Raw genomic sequence first — 17,543 nt, 5'->3', positions numbered from 1 at the left:
TTAAACCATCAAACATGACTTCGATTGTCCTCTTCTACTAGTGTTCACCTCATATGTGTTTTGATCCTTATAGAGACAATAATTACTACTTTATTACTTAAGACGGTTTAATGCATTTACTAAATTTATGACCGATGAACATCTAAGTATTTCTCCAAATCTACTTAAAAAAAATCTATCATTGTGGGTTTCGTATTTTATTTAAAAAAATATTATTCTTCTCAACAAACAAAAAAATACAAACTTCAACTATAAAAGTTCATGCAGTTTGTCACTCCATTACCATTCTAATATCTGTCTGAAACATGTCATTACATCATCCAGAAGAGTTCTTGAAGATAGTTCAAAATCATGAACTGCATAAGGGAGAGCTTGTAAGCATATATATATACTACAAAATTTCATTCGATAGATATTACTTTATTAAGCATACAAATCACAATCCAACTATACATTTGTTAATAATTTTTATAAATTGTCTATAAAGTTTCTTCTTGTTGTTGCATTACCAATCCTTATCCATAAATTGTCTGTTGCAGAGGGTTCCCAAGAAATTTGTGGAGAAATATTGGAAAAGAATACCAAATCCAGTAATTCTTAGACTCCCAAATGGTGCTCAAAAGAAAATATTTTGGGTGGAGCGTGACGGTAATATTTGGTTGAAGAGAAATTGGGAAAATTTTGCAAAGTCTCTAAAACGTGGATATGCTTTAGTTTTCAAATATATAGGGGGCCCATATTTTAAGGTTAAGATATTTGGTCACAACACATTGGAAAAAGACTATTCCAATATAAAATTCATTGATGAAAGCTGTGAAGGTAGAGAAGAAGTTCAAGAAGTTGTTGAACTGAGTGATGACAATGTTAATAGTGCTGGCACATCTCAAAGGAGAAAAAGTGGCAAGAGAAAAATTAATCAGCAAAAAATCAAAGGTGAGTTCATCTAGTTTTTTTTTTTTTTTTTTCAGTTGTTATTCTACCTTTATAAATGGCTAAAATATATTTTTTCTTTTTTTTTTTTACTTTGCAGGTAGTAAGAGAGGTATGATTAAGAAGACTAAAAAATGCTCAACAATTAGTGAGAGAGACAATAATGAGAATCCAAGTTTTGAACTTGATTTGTCACAATCTTACGCCCATGGCTATACTTTGGTAAGTTTACTATAAAACATTATACTTATGCTCTAAATTATTAGTTATTTGGCTATTTCACATAATTTATTAGTTATTAGTAAATTTTGTCTTTAACTAATATCTCTAATAAACCTTGAATTGAAATAGAGGATACCAAGTGACTTTTCAAGAACATATTTGAATGAGAACCTTAAAGGGTCATCTGCAAGCATTAGGTTTGGTGAGAACATGCCTATGAAAGTGAAGGTGATGTTTCAAGATGTCAAGTATAATAGAACATGTTTTGTGACCAATGGTTGGAAGCCATTTGCCAAAAAATATAACCTACAAGTTGGCAATGTATGTAAATTTGTGATGACTCAACTTCATCCACTTTCATTCACCATAACTATTACCCAAGCCAAAGGTTTTTCCTTCTTACTTTATTTATTAAAAAAAAATGTTTTCATTGACATGTGATTCACCACATTTGCTTAAACTCAATTGATCCAATTCCTTTGAACAATGACAAGGTTATGAAGGAATAATCTCTTGTGATGATAATATTGGGAAGAAAAGAGGCATTGAAGGAAGTTCAAGGAGCTGCCATGTTCTCCCAAGTATGCACTCGTTTAAAGTTTTTAGAGATTTTAAATGGGTTTTTGAATTAAATGTTAATTTAGTATCTAAAACTTTTCAAAAAAATTATAATTAGGTTTTCTTACATTTTTAAAATAATTTAGAACAAGTTTTGTTTTGAATTTATAATTACGATTATCTCTCTTACAATTTATTTACCTCTCTCCCTCATGTATTACAAATTACTTAAAAGATCAAGGATCCAATTAAAAAAACTAGTTCAAGAATTTAATTATTAAAAAAAATTAGTTCAAGAATCTATGTGCATACTTTGTTTTTAGTTTGTTCGATATTATCTAGTGTCAAAGAAAAATTTATCAATATTTAATGCTGACAACAATCATATTATAAAAATTATATATTTTCATTTTGAGTTTCAGCAGACTTAGAAGGTGGTATTGTGATGGAACCGAACACAATCGAGATTCGTGTGAACTCTACCTACCCGGTAGGATTAATTATGTTAAATGTGGCTACTATATAGATATATGTTAAAACAGTGTATAAATATATATTTTTGTTGTATTTGCAGTATATTCAACATGAGTTTTTTAAGAGACATAAAGAGTGTCATGGAAAATTCGTGCAGTTCACAAATGGGGGAAAATCATGGCCTGTAAAAGTGCAATATTATGAGAGAACTTGTAGGTTCTATGCAGGTTGGCGAAAATTTAAGGAAGATTGCGAATTGAAGATTGGAGATACTTGCAAATTGAAGTTGATCGATGACAAAAAGTTTGTGTTTAAAGTTTCAATTGAAAGAATGCAACACCAGTAGTTGTTTGTTCTGCTCTTTCATGCTACTAAGTGTGTATTAATGCATTTCTATGTTATGTTTTGTTTTTGTAAGAAGCTATGTTTCATATGAACTCTCTATGTTATCCTTTATTTATGTTAGTCTTTGGATTATAATGTATGATTGTTATATGTAATGCTTTTGTGATTGCTTTTGAATTTTATATTCTTTTACAAGTATACTCCTTTAAAATAATGAGTAATTTGAAAAACATCAACACATAAGTAAATATAATGTTAATATTTTGTCTTTTTTAACAATTTTTTAATCTATTTATTTAATTAGATATTTGAGACTATTAAATGTATAATGTAACCACTATTTTATAAACAAATCAAAATCAAGTATTGTTAAAGAGTTTTACGATGGAATTTTGAGGAAAAATTTCAATTTGCTTTCTATGGTAGTGTGGAGTTGTCCAATATTCTGCATGCAGAAATTCATGCCCTTATGATTGGGATTAAGCTTTGTTGGGAAGCTGGTTATAAGAAACTAGTTTGTTTTTCTGACTCTCTTCATGTAGTGCAATTAGTTTCAAAGAAAGTATTGAGGCTTCATCACTATGCAAATCTTTTGGAGCTTATTCAGATGTATTTGGTTAAGGAGTGGGATATTTCCATTCATCATATTTTTAGAGTGGGAAACTCTTGCGCGGATATATTTGCAAAACTAGGTGCTAAGCATTCAGAGTCTCTTGTGATGATGCATCAACCATTATCTTGACTATCCTTAGCCTTACTAGCTGATGCTACAGGAGTGTCCTTTATTAGGACGTAGTTGTTTTTCTTTGCTTTTTTCTTTTGTTTTTTTTTTCTTTTCTTCTCTCATGTAACCAAAAGAAAAAAGAGTTTTACGATGGAGGAAATAAGACATAAACATATGTTTCACTTATATCCCAATTGGTTTTTTTTTTCTTTGATAAGCAAAATAGATTAATAGAGGACAAGGCTACATCATATTCATGAATCAACAAATGTGGTTATACCACCAATCATAAAAATTGACACCCGTATTTTCCCCATCATATTCATGAATCAACCCCATGATTGAGTCATTATCTGGTAACCAAAATTATTGGCGATTGCAAGTCACCTTGGAATATAATTTTATTTGAAGTACTAGTATTCCATAAGCACCAATAATTGGAAACCCTAACTCCAATTAAGAAGATTTGGAAGTTCACACTCTTTGATGACTTACACTTATCTTGATGACATAATATATTACATGGTTTAAACAATGCCATGAAGGTTAATCATTCAACCCTAATATAAAATCTTAGCAACTCGTACTAACAAAAGACATTATCAAAGGTAAAAGGAGTAATAGATGTTTAGAGTGAATATGATCTTTGATCTTGTTTCTAAAAGGCGAAAACCGCCACTTCTACTCCCTGGATCGAACCTTTAGCCTTAAAGTCATAATAAATAAAAATGCTTATTTTTGGTTGAGAAATTCAACATATAGGAAAAATTCAAATTGCACACTCGCATTGTGTATAGCCTTACGCTCATCGTGTGTGATGTTCAATAATCCACATGGCCAGCTCCATCTTAAAGATGCGCAGCTCGGTTCCTGTCACGGACGTTGCATGTGCACCTGTGACATTCTTCCTCTTCTGCTCATCAATATGTGCATGCAATCTGAGGCATTTTTCTTGATTTCTTCGCTATTCATGGAATTTTCACATTTGATATGTGCTTAGGACTTGAGACAGAATTCTCGAAGTGGACTGGACTTCAATATCATAATTTTGAATGGTGTTCATACCTCCATAACATCTATGAAGTGTCTTTTGATTGAATCAACCCATTCACATATAACAAAAAGACTATGACACCCTTTAGAGTCGTATGGTTAGGGAAATACAACGACTTTAACAAAACATTACATACTCTTTGCCAAACTATCACTAACTCACTTTAATCCTCTAAAAAAAATTCTAAATTATAAAACAAAAGGACTCAATAAAACACTAAGATACATGTTACAACCAAGAGTAGGGGTGTTCAAAACCGAACCAATCTAATAGAAAAACCGCAAACCGAACCAACCCAAACCGAAACTGAAAAAAATCGCGTTTGGTTCGAATGTATTCAGATCAATTTTTTACTCAACAACATGGTTTGGTTCGGTTTGCTGTTTTGATTTTACCAACCGAACCAAACCAAACCAAACCGCAATATAAATAAAAATCACTAATTAAATATATATCACTTGGACTAATACTCATAGAATCCTAATGGAAACTTTAATAAAATGACATATTTTTCCTTTTGTTAAGTTTCTTCTTTGTTTTTTCTGTCAAAAATGCATTTATGTACTACTTGAACATTTAGATAATGATAAAAAATTTAGTCTTTTGTATTTCCTATAAATATGATTACTTTTTGTCCGCGTTTAAATTTGGTCTACGTTGTTGGGAACATTGTTGAATGAAAATAAAATTGTAATGTTGGATGAAATTTAAAACATTGCTAAAAATATGTTGCGTTTTAACTTTTTAATTTGATTTTAATGTTGTAAACAAAGAAAGATTATTGTCTAAAAAAACCGCACCAACCGATCCAATCCAAACCACATTAGTTTGGTTTGGTTTGATTCGGATTTTATTTTCAAAATCAACCAAACCAAACCAAACCGCATATTTATTTATCTTGCGGTTCGGATGACTTTCAGCTTCAAAACCGAACCAAACCGCACCGCGAACACCCCTAAGTAAAAGTAATCAATCATCATTTTGTAACACGTTAGTAAAGGTCGTCGAAAATTACTAAAAAGAACTACGACCGCATGTAACCAACCCTGGATGAATCATTGTTAATTAAATACATCTTTGTCCCCATGAGTTTAGCTCATTTGGTAAGGGATAATGCACAATATATGCAGGGGCCGAGATTCAAACTCCTGACACCCCACTTATTCATCTTTAAGGTAAATTTCTTTAGCCACTAGACTACTTGACAAAAAAAAATACATCTTTCTGGTTTATCCCACTTTATATTTTACTCATTGATGAGAAAAGTCCGTAACAAACCGTCCATCAATTTACAACCACTCACTTTCGTTGTTTATAAGAGCATCCTTCACCACAATGCAACGAGCACAATTTTTATAAAAATTGTATTTTCATAAGTTGTTTTTTCATAAATCACATTAACAAGTTTATGAAAAACACATAGCACCTTATTTATTTGCATAAACTGTTATGCATGAGCTCAAAAAGAAACCAATCTTAATGGACTCTAAATCAACAACTCTCACCTTTCTCGAAGAATATACAAGGAAAAAAAATCAAGAATTAACCCCAAAGGCGTAAACAGAAATAGATACCAAATTTCTTAGGTTGAATGGAGATTAGCACTTGAAATTAATATAAAGTACCGAGTTAAAATTATGATATCATTGATCCAAAAATTAAAAATTAAAAAATTATATTACTAACTATTTTTGGCTAGAGAAATGATATTTGTACAACTTTTATACAACATTCTCTCTCATACTCACATTTTCTTCTTATTCTCTCTCTTCCTTTTTCTCTCTATTGTTTTTGACCAATAAAAAAAGAACACAACAAAATTGTCCTAAAAGTTATACCAAAAGAATTGTTCAAATATCACTACTCTTCTGACTAATATCTTTGAGATTGTTTTCATTTCTTTTGTGACGTTGTGACTTGCGGTGATGGAAGTCTTGGCATATTCCAGTCGCATGGGAAATTTCAACATTCTTATTCTTTACCTTTTTCAGCATATTCAAGATGTTGGTTTCTTCTTTTTAAAGTGCTTCAGCCCTAGTCTATTTCCAAATCTTGTCAAATATCATCATCATAACTTAGATTTCCATTTTCATATCTGCAGAATGAAGCTTAAGAAATGTGCACTACTCATCAGAAATTCTTTTCAGTCACCACCACTTTACAACAGTAAAAAGATTCTTACCATATTTTTTCACACAACTCTTTTGATATAGGTCATCAAGTATCATCATGACAATCTTGTGTACGATTCTTACCTACATTTATATTATTAATATGTACAATTAAACTGCATTTGTTTATTTAAGGGAGGCAATCCAAATCTCTTAGTGTTTTTGTTATTAATAACCCTTTCCACAACCATTTAAAAAAAATAAAAAATAATACCACATCCAAGTGCTTGAACTCACGATTTATGTAAAACAAAATTAAATCCATTTACATGAGACTAGCCATCCTCTCGGTAAAAGCTTGATAGACCAAATTATTTGTCTGACATTACACATTAGCCTTTTTTGTGATTAAAAATCTAAACGAATGATGTTGGTTGAATAAGTTTTTTATTCTTATAAATATACAGTATTTTTTGTTTTTAGTCTCTTCGATTTTTTTCAAAATAATAATCCTTCAAATGATTTTTTTATTAAAAAATAAATGATATTCATTCATTCAAATTGATGTCTTAATTGCTATTGGAAATGGAGGCTTATTGGGGTATATGGTTTTCCAGAGTCTCAAATGCTGGGCTGTCCCTATAAAATAGGAGGCTCGGCTCTCTATTTAAAATAAACCCCTAATAAAATAAAAACGCAATTTTTTTGTATAGCTAAACTTTATTAAAAAATCAGAATCAGTTTAGCTTCTTAACATGAAACGAAATACAAAAAAAATAAGTGAAAGATAGGTAGAATTTACTAACGGAGTCGTTTGGATTTGTCACTTATCCGTTGTGGGAAAGGGGAAAACGAATGGTTTATGTGAAAAAGAAATGATTGTTGTGATTCTTTCGATGAAATAGCTTTTCAAATTGACTGATTAAGTGATTATACAAATTGGGGGTGGTTTGATAATATCAGATTTATGTCCAGATAGGAGAACTAAAGTCTAGAAAAAACTCAAACGTGTAAAGAAGTAACATATATATTTTTTATTTAAGTGGGGGGTGGGTATTAGAGTTAATTTTTTCTGAGGCCCATTGCTCTTGGAGGCCCGGCTTGATTGAGCACCTTGCACTCCCTCAAGGTCGGGTCTGCTCAAATGAAGCATAAAACTTGTGAGTTAATTGACCAGTTATCGATGGTGGAAAGTACTGATAAGTGGCTTCTCATGGGGGACTTTAATCTGATTCTTTCACGGGATGAGAAGGAAGGTGGGAATTTCGAAAGCTCTCGTATGATTTCAATGTTTCGAGACACTCTTCAAAATCACAATCTCTCTGACTTAGGTTTTGAGGGTGATAAATTTACTTGGCATAATAGATAGGATGGTAGTGACGCTAGCCTGGTCCTCATTCTATCCTTCAGCTTCAGTGGTGCATTTAACAAGATATGCTTCCGATCATTTACCTCTGTGGTTGCGGCTTGCATCTAGAAAGCCAAAGAAAATTACCTCATTCCACACTTTGCGTACTTTGTTTCTAGGAAGCCAAAGAAAATTACCTCATTCCACACTTTACGTACTTTGTTTTTCTTTATTTCTAACATATCATCTAGGAAGCCAATGAGGTAAAATATGGATACACTTCCGATCAACAACATATACGTGAGCATCAAATTACCTCATTCCACACTTTGTTATTTCTTTGTTTCCATCCATATACTCCAACACACAATAGAATAAAGTCGCATCTTCATTTGACAATACTTGTAATGGTTTGAAGATAATAGCCTTGCTATTAATTTATTGATGAATCAAAATAGATATTGGACTATAGAAAGGCAACATCATCCAAACATTTAGACTACTTGGGCATCAAAAGAATAAATGACACATATAATCATTATCCATCGTACAAAAAGCACAATTTATAGGGCACGTAAGTCCTTTATACTTTAGCCGCATACGAGTTGTAAGCAATTCCTAAAAATGCACCAGATAAAATTTTTAACCTTTGAAGGAACCTTAAGCTTCCAAATTAGATTCCAAGAGCCTTGTACCTTAAATGAGATGGACCAAGGAAATCTTGAATGCAAAAAGGATAAGCGCTATCGATTGAGTGTTCGCCATTATTTTCCTTTTGCCGGCCATATACCATAATTGATCGATAGAATGGTGTGTTAATTATATGATCAACAATCTTTCGATCAAAGGTTGTGTTAAGAAATGGTAGATTTCATTCCTTACGATCATGTAGCATGCAAAGACTCTTAGATAAGCTAGAAGAAAATCTCCATCAACATGTGAAATAAGTGTAACATCATTTGCAATCATTATGATATACAAAACCGAGATATCCTCACCATCACCTATCCTCCATCTGCTTTCCACTTTGAGAATAAACTGAGAATTACATATACATTGCCATACAAAACTTGGATTGTGTCCCAAAATCCACTCAAAAAAATTACATCTAGGATAATATCTTGCCTTGTAAAGTCTAGTTGTAAGCGAATCATAATTTCTCATAAGCCACCAACCCTACTTGCCTAAAATAGCTAAATTAAAAGTACGGAGTTTTTGAAATTCATACATCCATCATTTTTATGTATAGATAATTTATCCAATGAAAGCAAAGTAATAATGCCTCTATTTTAACCTCCCGATTGACTCTACCATAAAGAATTCAACATTCTCTCAATTTAATCACAAAGAGAGACTGGGAGAGTTAATAAGCTCATAGAGTAAGTGGAAATGGATTGAAGTACTTATTTAATGAGAACTTCACAACCTGCTTTTGAGAGGCTTTTACTATTCCATGAATTGATTTCCTTCCACATTCTATCTTTGATGAAAATGAAAGTAGCTTTTTTTTTTTTGCTTCTTCCCATCATGGATTAGAGCTCTAAATATTTACCAATAGCCAGGACAACCCACACACCTAAGATGTTTGCAATATTATTGTGATCCGTAGTTGAAATATTTCTGCTACAAAAAACCTCGGATTTTTGGAGGTAGTTTTCTCATAAGTATAGAGGATGACTCTCAATTTATTTGATGGGTCCAAATTGGCTCTAAAAAAGAGAAAACAGTCATCAACAAACAAGAGATGGTAATATAATCAGTGCATTATTGCAAATTTTGACACCATTGATTTCACTCATCGTCTCATCTTTTTGAATAAGCGCCATAAGATTTTCATCACATATAATAAATAAATAGGGGGAATGGTCTCCTTGTCTCAAGTCTCTGCCTAGACTAATATGAGATGTAGCATTACTATTAAGAAGAACAAAGTAATCCATTTTTTCAACACAAATCATAATTCAGTTAATCCATTAATGAGAAATCCCTATCTTTGGTATAACCCCTCTAAGATGATTCCAATCAATCCTATTATAATTGTTGCTAATGTGAAGTTTTAAAGCAACCCACAACATTGAGTAAAAAGTTTTTGTCCACAAGTCGACCATAATTTCTGGAAGAAAAAAAAATCAAGATTGAAGCCATTCAGTCTTGGAGATTTATCCAGCTTCATAAAAAATGGCATCATATTTATCAATAACGAAATGCATTGTCAATATAACTTTGTCTTCCAAAGAGATAGATTCACGAATAACATTTATAATTGGTCGATTATTGTTGTTTTGAGCTTAGAAGAGATCAACAAAATAATCACGTGCAACGTCACAAATCTTATCTTCATCAGAAACTCATTATTTTTGCATCTATATGATAATACCAATTCGGTTCACATTTGTCCTTAAGGCTGCAAGAAGAAAAACTTAAGGGTTAAATATGTTTTTGGTCTCTGTAAATATATTAACTTTTCGTTTTAATTTCTCTACAAATTTTCCTTCGACTTTTAGTCCCTATAAAATTTTCAATAACCACATTTAGTCCCTATTTTAAGTCAAATCATGTCTAGACTCATTATTATTTTCAATGAAATTATGCATAAATCTGTAAAATATTGTAAAAATCTCTCTAAAAAGAAATTAGAATTATTTAATAAAATATTAATTAAATAACAATTTTTAATCGTCAAACATACAAAATTCATATTTTGTTAAAAAAATCGTTTTTTTTTTGGAGAGATTTTTATAATATTATAAACTTTTTTCAAAATTTCATTTAAAAATATGAATTTTACATATGTGTTTACTTACAAGGAGAGACCAAAAGCGAAGATGAAAAAATTTAGGGGAACTAAAAGTTGAGAATTTTTTTTAAAGGGATTAAAATAAAAAGTTGATATATTTATAGAGACAAAAAAACATATTTAACCCAAAACTTAATATTGAGATCTTTATCGCGTAATCAGTGTGTAACTCAATTAAGTCATTAATTTAAAATAGATTTTTCAATTACAACTTAGTTGATAACTATATAAAAGTTTGATATTTAGGAATAGGAGTTTCAACCAAAGATTTTCCACACACTCTGATATTCTCGCCGTTAAACCATTTTACAAAAAACGATTTCTTAAATTGAGATTTCAAGAGTTTCATGTGAGTGATGTCGAAAAAAGTGTTCTGAAGAAATACCCTCTCCATTCCATTTTATATGTCACTCTAGCAAATGTATATGAATTAAAAAATGCAGTTATTTTTATTTTGTGATTCCGTCATCATCGTGCGACGTTGGTTTGTTCGTCGTCTTTGTGCGACATTGTTTGTCTTTCTTGTTTCTCTCAGGTATTTGATCGGTTCAGATTGTCAGATCAGCTTCGATCCAGTGCATATCCAATCAATGACTTTGGTGTCATCCACGTTGTAGATCTGGAGACATGATTATTCCGGAGATTAAATATAGTCATATGTGTAGGCATTTGTACCTTGCCGTTTTATGCTATTAACATGGATGTTGTGAGCCTGTTCACAGATTTATCATTTTTGTTTTTAGCAAATTTGCACTATATCGATGTACTCTATCAATTTGAATGAATGAATATCATTTATTTTTGTCAAAAAAAAAAAGGATTAAAAAATGTAGTTAATGTTGTATGAAAAATATTAATTGTGAGTTGTTTTACAAAAATATCCTTTATTAATGGTATGGAAAACATAAATAAAAAGAATTGGAAAAAGATAAAATAATAAATAAAAAATTGTATGGAAGTTAATGTTTAGAAAAACACTTGATTGGTGGAGGAAAATAACTTCCTCTTGACAATAAAGACATGCTCCCTCCGTCCCAAATTGTATGACGTTTTGGGCATTTCACATATATCAAGAAATATAATTAATATTATGTGGGAAATAGATATTATGAGTTGTTTTACAAAATTGTCCTTAATAAATGATATGGGAAAGATAAATGAAAGAATTGAAAGAAGAAAAAGTAATAAATAGTTAAAGATATAATAGGAAAAGTAACATTAATATTTCATTGATATTGTAAAGTGACATACAATTTGAGACATTTTTTTCCTAAAGCCACATACAATTTAGGACGGAAGGAGTATTAAGGTAATTAGAATCGTTACAAGCTATATAATTGACCATTAATTCTGCATTGATCACACACTTATTTTTCACTGAAATATTCACTCTTTATAGTTTTGGTCCGTAGAAAAAGTTAGAACCATGTCTTCTCAAGAGAGTAATGGTGTCCACTTTTTTAAGGTTATACGTCAAAGTACCCTTCAAGAAGAAAAGCTGGTAACAATATTTGTTCTTTCTTTCCTTGATTTTTAACAATATGTAAATATGCATTGCAAAATTAGGATTATGAAGTTATCAGTGAAAATTAGGATTATGCATTGTAAATATGCATTGGAAAAATACTTTGATCTAAAACATTGTATTAGTTTTGATTAATGTCTGTGTGTTTTTTACAGAGTGTGCCCATAAGTTTTGTGAAAAGGTATTGGAAAGGAATAAGAAACCCAGTTACTTTAAGGTTTCCAAACATGGTGGAAAAGAAAGTTTCTTGGGAGAAAACTAGTGAAAATGAAGTTATGTTTTGCAATGGTTGGAAAGAACTTGCAAATTATTTGTCTTTGAATGAATCACAATTTTTGGTGTTTCAATATCAAGAAAATTCTGTCTTTAATGTGATTGTATTCGGTAGATGCGGATTAGAAATAAAATACCCGTCAAGAGAAACTAGGGAAGAATCTGAAGAGAGTGATAGTTCTTTGAAAATTATTGAGAATCCTTCGTCGTCATGGGGTAAAAGGCTAAAATCTCCAGCACCATCTATGGAAGTTTGTAAGAAGATGAAAATCAACTCAAAAGAACAAAAAGATTCTAAGCTTGATGTGAACAATGGTTGGTTTTGTTCTATCATCATACTGTGTTTCTTTTTATCTATTTTTTGTCTTATTTTTATAGGCGTTGCCACTAATTTTTTTTGGTGAATTCTCAATTTTTTAGCAGGAAGTAGCTGTGATGATATTAAGGAGAGAAGTAGAATTTTGTGCCAGAAAGTGAAGAAATTTTTTGTCTCTAATAACGACTTTTTTGCATGTATGATGCTAAAGACATACATTGATAGAGATCTCTTGGTAATAAACTATTTTATTTTTGAAAGGTTATTTGATCACTTTAATTAGTAAATAATTCATTAATATATGTGAACATTAATTCTTAGAATATCTATAAAATTACCTACATAATGGATTGTGATCGGTTGCATATGTAAAAAATATAAACAATGCATGCTAATTAAATCATATGATATATATGTCTTATGTATATTTGTGTATTTTTTTCTTTAATGCAATGTATGATGTGTGTATTGATAGGTTGAAATTGCATCCATTTAACTACTTTATGTTGAAATTAATAATCCAAAACAGGTCATACCAAATGAATTTGTTAAGGCACATATGGACATGATGGAAGGAAGAGATGATGCTACACTTTTTGTTGACCAAGATAAATGGAATGTGAAGCTCACTTTAAATAAACAATCTGCACTAACTTGTGGTTGGAGAGAATTCCGTGAAGAGAATAATTTGAAATTTGGTGATGTTTGTGTTTTTGTGCTAAACAAAGGCAAAGAAACAGTTTCATTTCAAGTTGTTATTTTCTCTTTGGAAAAGGACATGAAAACTCCTTATTTTGAAGGTAAATTATATTTGATTAGTCTCTATTGGGAAATTCATTTAACAAAATGGGAAAATTGTGATCTTAAGGTTTATGAAAAATTAATGGCTTGTAAAATTCTTTTTTTCATTAATTTATTATTCATGTGTTGGACAATTGCAGGGTTGGCTTGAATTTGTGAAGGGGTGTGAATTGGAAAAGGGTGATACTTGCCTATTGAAGATGGTTGAAAAGCTTGGATTTGATGTTTTAATTTCAAGAAGTTAAATTAGAGTTATGTGTTAGTCTCATTGTTTTATGTTTTATTTCTTATTCCAAACTACATGGATTGAAATTGTTTTGAAGAATGTTTTAATTTTTTTAGCAATTAGAGTCTATTATATACATTTTATTAGCTTATTAATCTATTTATTATCCTTAGGGTTTAGGGATTATTAATCTATTGGTCAAATGCATCTAAAAGTCCTTTAAGTTTTTCATTTTTCCCAAAGTGGCCATTTAAGTTTCAAAAGTCCCAAACAAGTTCTTTTAGTTTTTGAATCGATTCAAACAAGTCCTATTTGGTAATTGCTTCCTTGAACTCATCTTTGGTACCAAATCTGGCTCCTAACACCCACTTAAAATTAGTCATCTTTTTAGGCATGACAAATGATGGATAATGCTCTTTGTTGCTATCATCTAAATCATCACCATCATCCTCTAAAAGAACTTGTTTGAAACAATTCAAAAATTAAAAGAACTTGTTTGAGACTTTTGAAACTTAAAGGACTTGTTTGAGACTTTTGAAACTTAAAGAACCACTTTAAGAAAAACGAAAAACTTAAAGGATCTTTAAATGCATTTCACCTAATCTATTTTATTAAAAAAATCCAAACAACTGAGGATATGCATCTATTTGATAAAAGCAAACATAACTAGAAAATAGTATAATCTCACCATAACGTATTAAACTATGAATAATAGGAAATACAAATAGGTTAAAGGAAACGCTCAACAAGCATCATAGTGATTAATATGAACTTAAGATAACTTGTATTAATACTTATATCAAATCAAATGCATCTTTGACTGACTTTGACCTTCAAACCATGTTTCATACGAAGAACCATAGCAACCCTTGGAGTAACAAAGTGACCTTCCACCACTTCTATGTGAAACTTCCACAACACATTAGCAGCAACCATTTTCATTTGAACAAAGCTAATATCTTTCCCAATACAACTTCTAGGACCTGCATTGAATGCTATGAACTTATAAGATGGCACTTGTATAATTTCTCCTCTATTTGATATCCATCTTTCAGGCTTAAATTCCAAGCAATCTTCTCCCCATATTTGTTCCATCCTTCCCATTGCATACAAAGAATATATCAACTTTGTATTTGGACTAACATGGTCTCCACTAGGTAATATATCTGATTTAATTGCACACTTGTGTTCAAATGGTATAGGAGGATAAAGCCTTAAAGCTTCACAAATAGCTCCATGAAGATAAACAAGCTTATCAAGCCCTTTTAGAAAATTATCTTTAATCTCTTGAATAATTTTAGTTTCCACAATAGGATGAGTTGAAACAAGCCAAAAGAACCAACTTAGACCTGAACTAACTGTTCCACTTCCTGCAGCTAAGAGATTGAGTGTTGTGTTTATAATATATTTCTCAGCCATTTCCCCCTTTCCCAATCCTTCCTTCATTAGATCTTTTAGCAGGCAAGAATGAGATTCATCCACGTCTTCGTTGCTTTTAAATGTTCGTTTCTCTTCACCGTCTTTGTAATAAGATATACAATTGTACAAGAATTTATGAATATTTTCTTGAGCTATATTGTTCTTCTTCTCTTGACCAATTTGTAGCCATTTTTGTAGCTTCCAAAAACATTTTGGAATATAGTGCCTAAACAATATCGTATCCTCAATCACAGAAATAGCTTTTACATACGCAATATCTGAAAACTCATTGAACTTGTAAGGAAGGCAATTAGGATCAAATTCAAATAAAGAGGTGCCGATTATATCGAAGGTGAACCTCTCAAGAATATCTTGTAAATCGAGTACTTGTAAACCTTTTGTTGCATGATCAAGAAATGGTAATAGACAACTCTCTAGCTTCTTTTGAATGATTTGTTGAAGGGATGTCTTAAAACTTTTCCTTTTGAGCAATGAATGAAGTATTGTCCTCTCTTGTTTCCAATCATTGGAATCCAAATTTATAAGACTAATACCAAGAACTTCAAAGATTTCAGGGAAATCAGATCCTCTCCCATAATTGCTGAAATTCTTGCTAGTGATATGGTGCACATTCATGGGATCACTGGTGAGGGTAAAGTTGGCAATATTTGTGAACCAAGGTCCTTTAAAATGAAAAGTGCTACCATAATGTTTCAAAAGTAAGGTTACAAAATCATGAATATTGGATTGATTATGCAAAACTGATGGTAACATGCCAATAATTGGCCAATTTGGTAGAAGTTCATTTTTGTTTCGTCTCCATATATTGTGCAATATGAAGAGAATTGTTACAAATAATGCAATATACTGAAACAAGGTCATTGTCCTAAAGTTCATGTAATTCAAATTTTTCCTCTTTGAATGATATCATGAAGAAGAGGATGGATATAAATATATGTACCGACAAACTTTTGATTTTTGGATGCTTGACACTTTTAAATAAGTTGTTGATCAACCGACAATACGCTGATTCAAGTTGTAAGGAATTTGGACCCCTTAAATATGTGGTCAGAAGTTCGATTCCTTGTTCATGCGTATGGAAACATTTCATTTGAAAGAATCCACCTTATGTGACCCAGAGGTTCTTCAAAGAAGATTAGTCATCTCTAACCTAGAGTGAGTATCATATTGCAAAAAACAAAATCAACCAATCTAAAAGAAGAGTTTAATTTCTACACACTACCACCAATCAACTCATGTGTTTTTAAATGCCTTAAATAATGGGCAACATATTATTAAAATGTATGTGTAATATAATTTTATACTAACGGTGCATACAATTAAACCTCTAAAAGAAATGGAATAAAATGAATTTTGACATAAAAGATCTTTAGACAAATACTACAACTAGAAGTGGTAAGCAATAGTTAGTGTTTTAGAGGGTATAGGACGTAAACATTTCGTATTACTATCGACTCTTTAGTGTCTAATATGAATCTCTAAAAAATAATTTAAAGAGGGATATTTACTAATTTTAATAAAAAATCGAAAAAAGTTATATTTTTTAATTTTTTATGAAAAATCATAAATTTCACCAAGTACACATTTGACGTGCCCCTACAAAAGAATTTCATTCCTCTCTACCAAAAAATATACCAAGAAGTAACAGAATATACTAAATAAGACAACTTTGCATTTTTACCTTGGGTCATTAATTACATTTGATAAGGAATCAAATATTTGAAATTATGTGTTGAAAAGAACATTTTATAAACTTTTAAAGCATTGACTAATCATATTCTAAGACATTATTATATATTTGAACCATTAACAAAATGTTTATAGAACTTTGTTACATTTTCTTTTTACTTTCCATGGAAGTACTAATTAAAAGCCAAAAAATATTCAACCGCATCCAACCGACTGGCTGCCACCCAAGTCAATTTAGTGACTTTTCCCAAAACTAAATATAGGTATTGATTCAATGAAGTTTAAATAAATAATTGATGTGACACAGGAGTATATTAAGTATGTTTGATTGGACATGCATGCAACGAGAGCAGATATTGAATGACGTACGGTGGCGATGGAACGAGAGAATAATAAAGGCAATGGTGATTTGACGAGAGTGGATATTGAATGACGGTGGTGATAGAAACCTTTCAACTGTATACAAGAGGGTTTAGATGAGATGACGCGAGTCTCTATTAACTTAATCAAGTTTTGGATTTAAATATAATTTTAGTATTAGACATGCAACAACGTTAGACGAAGTTTGAAAGACACGGAGAGAGTTATATAGATGAACTTATTATTTCTTTAAGCAAAATGATGAACTTATCATTAAAATGTATTGGATTCTGCTTATAATTTGCTTAAGTTGAGTCCAATGCACTTTGATAGTGGGATTATCCACATAG

General features: G+C 30.9%; 3 protein-coding genes across 3 annotated transcripts; 2 read left to right on the top strand and 1 right to left on the bottom strand.

Annotated features, from left to right (window-relative positions):
- Positions 1-295: 295 nt before the first annotated feature.
- LOC120578009 (B3 domain-containing transcription factor VRN1) lies at positions 296-1,873 on the top strand. Its single transcript, XM_039830090.1, has 6 exons — positions 296-374; positions 540-933; positions 1,031-1,152; positions 1,282-1,540; positions 1,647-1,733; positions 1,857-1,873. Exons 1-6 carry the CDS (start codon positions 306-308, stop codon positions 1,871-1,873), a joined length of 948 nt encoding a protein of 315 aa, XP_039686024.1. The 5' UTR covers positions 296-305.
- A 10,067-nt stretch (positions 1,874-11,940) lies between these two features.
- On the top strand, positions 11,941-13,651 carry LOC112418315 (B3 domain-containing transcription factor VRN1). The gene is made up of 5 exons (XM_039832527.1): positions 11,941-12,064; positions 12,244-12,676; positions 12,782-12,912; positions 13,207-13,477; positions 13,619-13,651. The coding sequence occupies exons 1-5, from the start codon at positions 11,990-11,992 to the stop codon at positions 13,627-13,629; spliced, it is 921 nt and encodes a 306-aa protein (XP_039688461.1). The 5' UTR covers positions 11,941-11,989; the 3' UTR covers positions 13,630-13,651.
- Positions 13,652-14,508: 857 nt separating this feature from the next.
- On the bottom strand, positions 14,509-16,005 carry LOC25482719 (alkane hydroxylase MAH1). Its single transcript, XM_013611310.1, has one exon. It carries the CDS (start codon positions 16,003-16,005, stop codon positions 14,509-14,511), a length of 1,497 nt encoding a protein of 498 aa, XP_013466764.1.
- Between the last annotated feature and the right edge of the window lie 1,538 nt (positions 16,006-17,543).

The sequence above is a fragment of the Medicago truncatula genome, chromosome 1, assembly GCF_003473485.1.
Source record: "Medicago truncatula cultivar Jemalong A17 chromosome 1, MtrunA17r5.0-ANR, whole genome shotgun sequence".
Taxonomy (NCBI): Eukaryota; Viridiplantae; Streptophyta; class Magnoliopsida; order Fabales; family Fabaceae; genus Medicago; species Medicago truncatula.
This window is presented reverse-complemented; position numbering and strand designations above follow the sequence as displayed.

Bases quoted from the DNA above. Each gene is read 5' to 3' on its own strand.
- LOC120578009 (XM_039830090.1), top strand. From the start codon at position 306: ATGTCATTACATCATCCAGAAGAGTTCTTGAAGATAGTTCAAAATCAT. The intron at 934-1,030 runs GTGAGTTCATCT...TTTACTTTGCAG, and splicing joins TAATCAGCAAAAAATCAAAG to GTAGTAAGAGAGGTATGATT. The intron at 1,153-1,281 runs GTAAGTTTACTA...GAATTGAAATAG, and splicing joins ACGCCCATGGCTATACTTTG to AGGATACCAAGTGACTTTTC.
- LOC112418315 (XM_039832527.1), top strand. From the start codon at position 11,990: ATGTCTTCTCAAGAGAGTAATGGTGTCCACTTTTTTAAGGTTATACGT. The intron at 12,065-12,243 runs GTAACAATATTT...TGTTTTTTACAG, and splicing joins CCCTTCAAGAAGAAAAGCTG to AGTGTGCCCATAAGTTTTGT. The intron at 12,677-12,781 runs GTTGGTTTTGTT...TCAATTTTTTAG, and splicing joins TAAGCTTGATGTGAACAATG to CAGGAAGTAGCTGTGATGAT.
- LOC25482719 (XM_013611310.1), bottom strand. From the start codon at position 16,005: ATGACCTTGTTTCAGTATATTGCATTATTTGTAACAATTCTCTTCATA.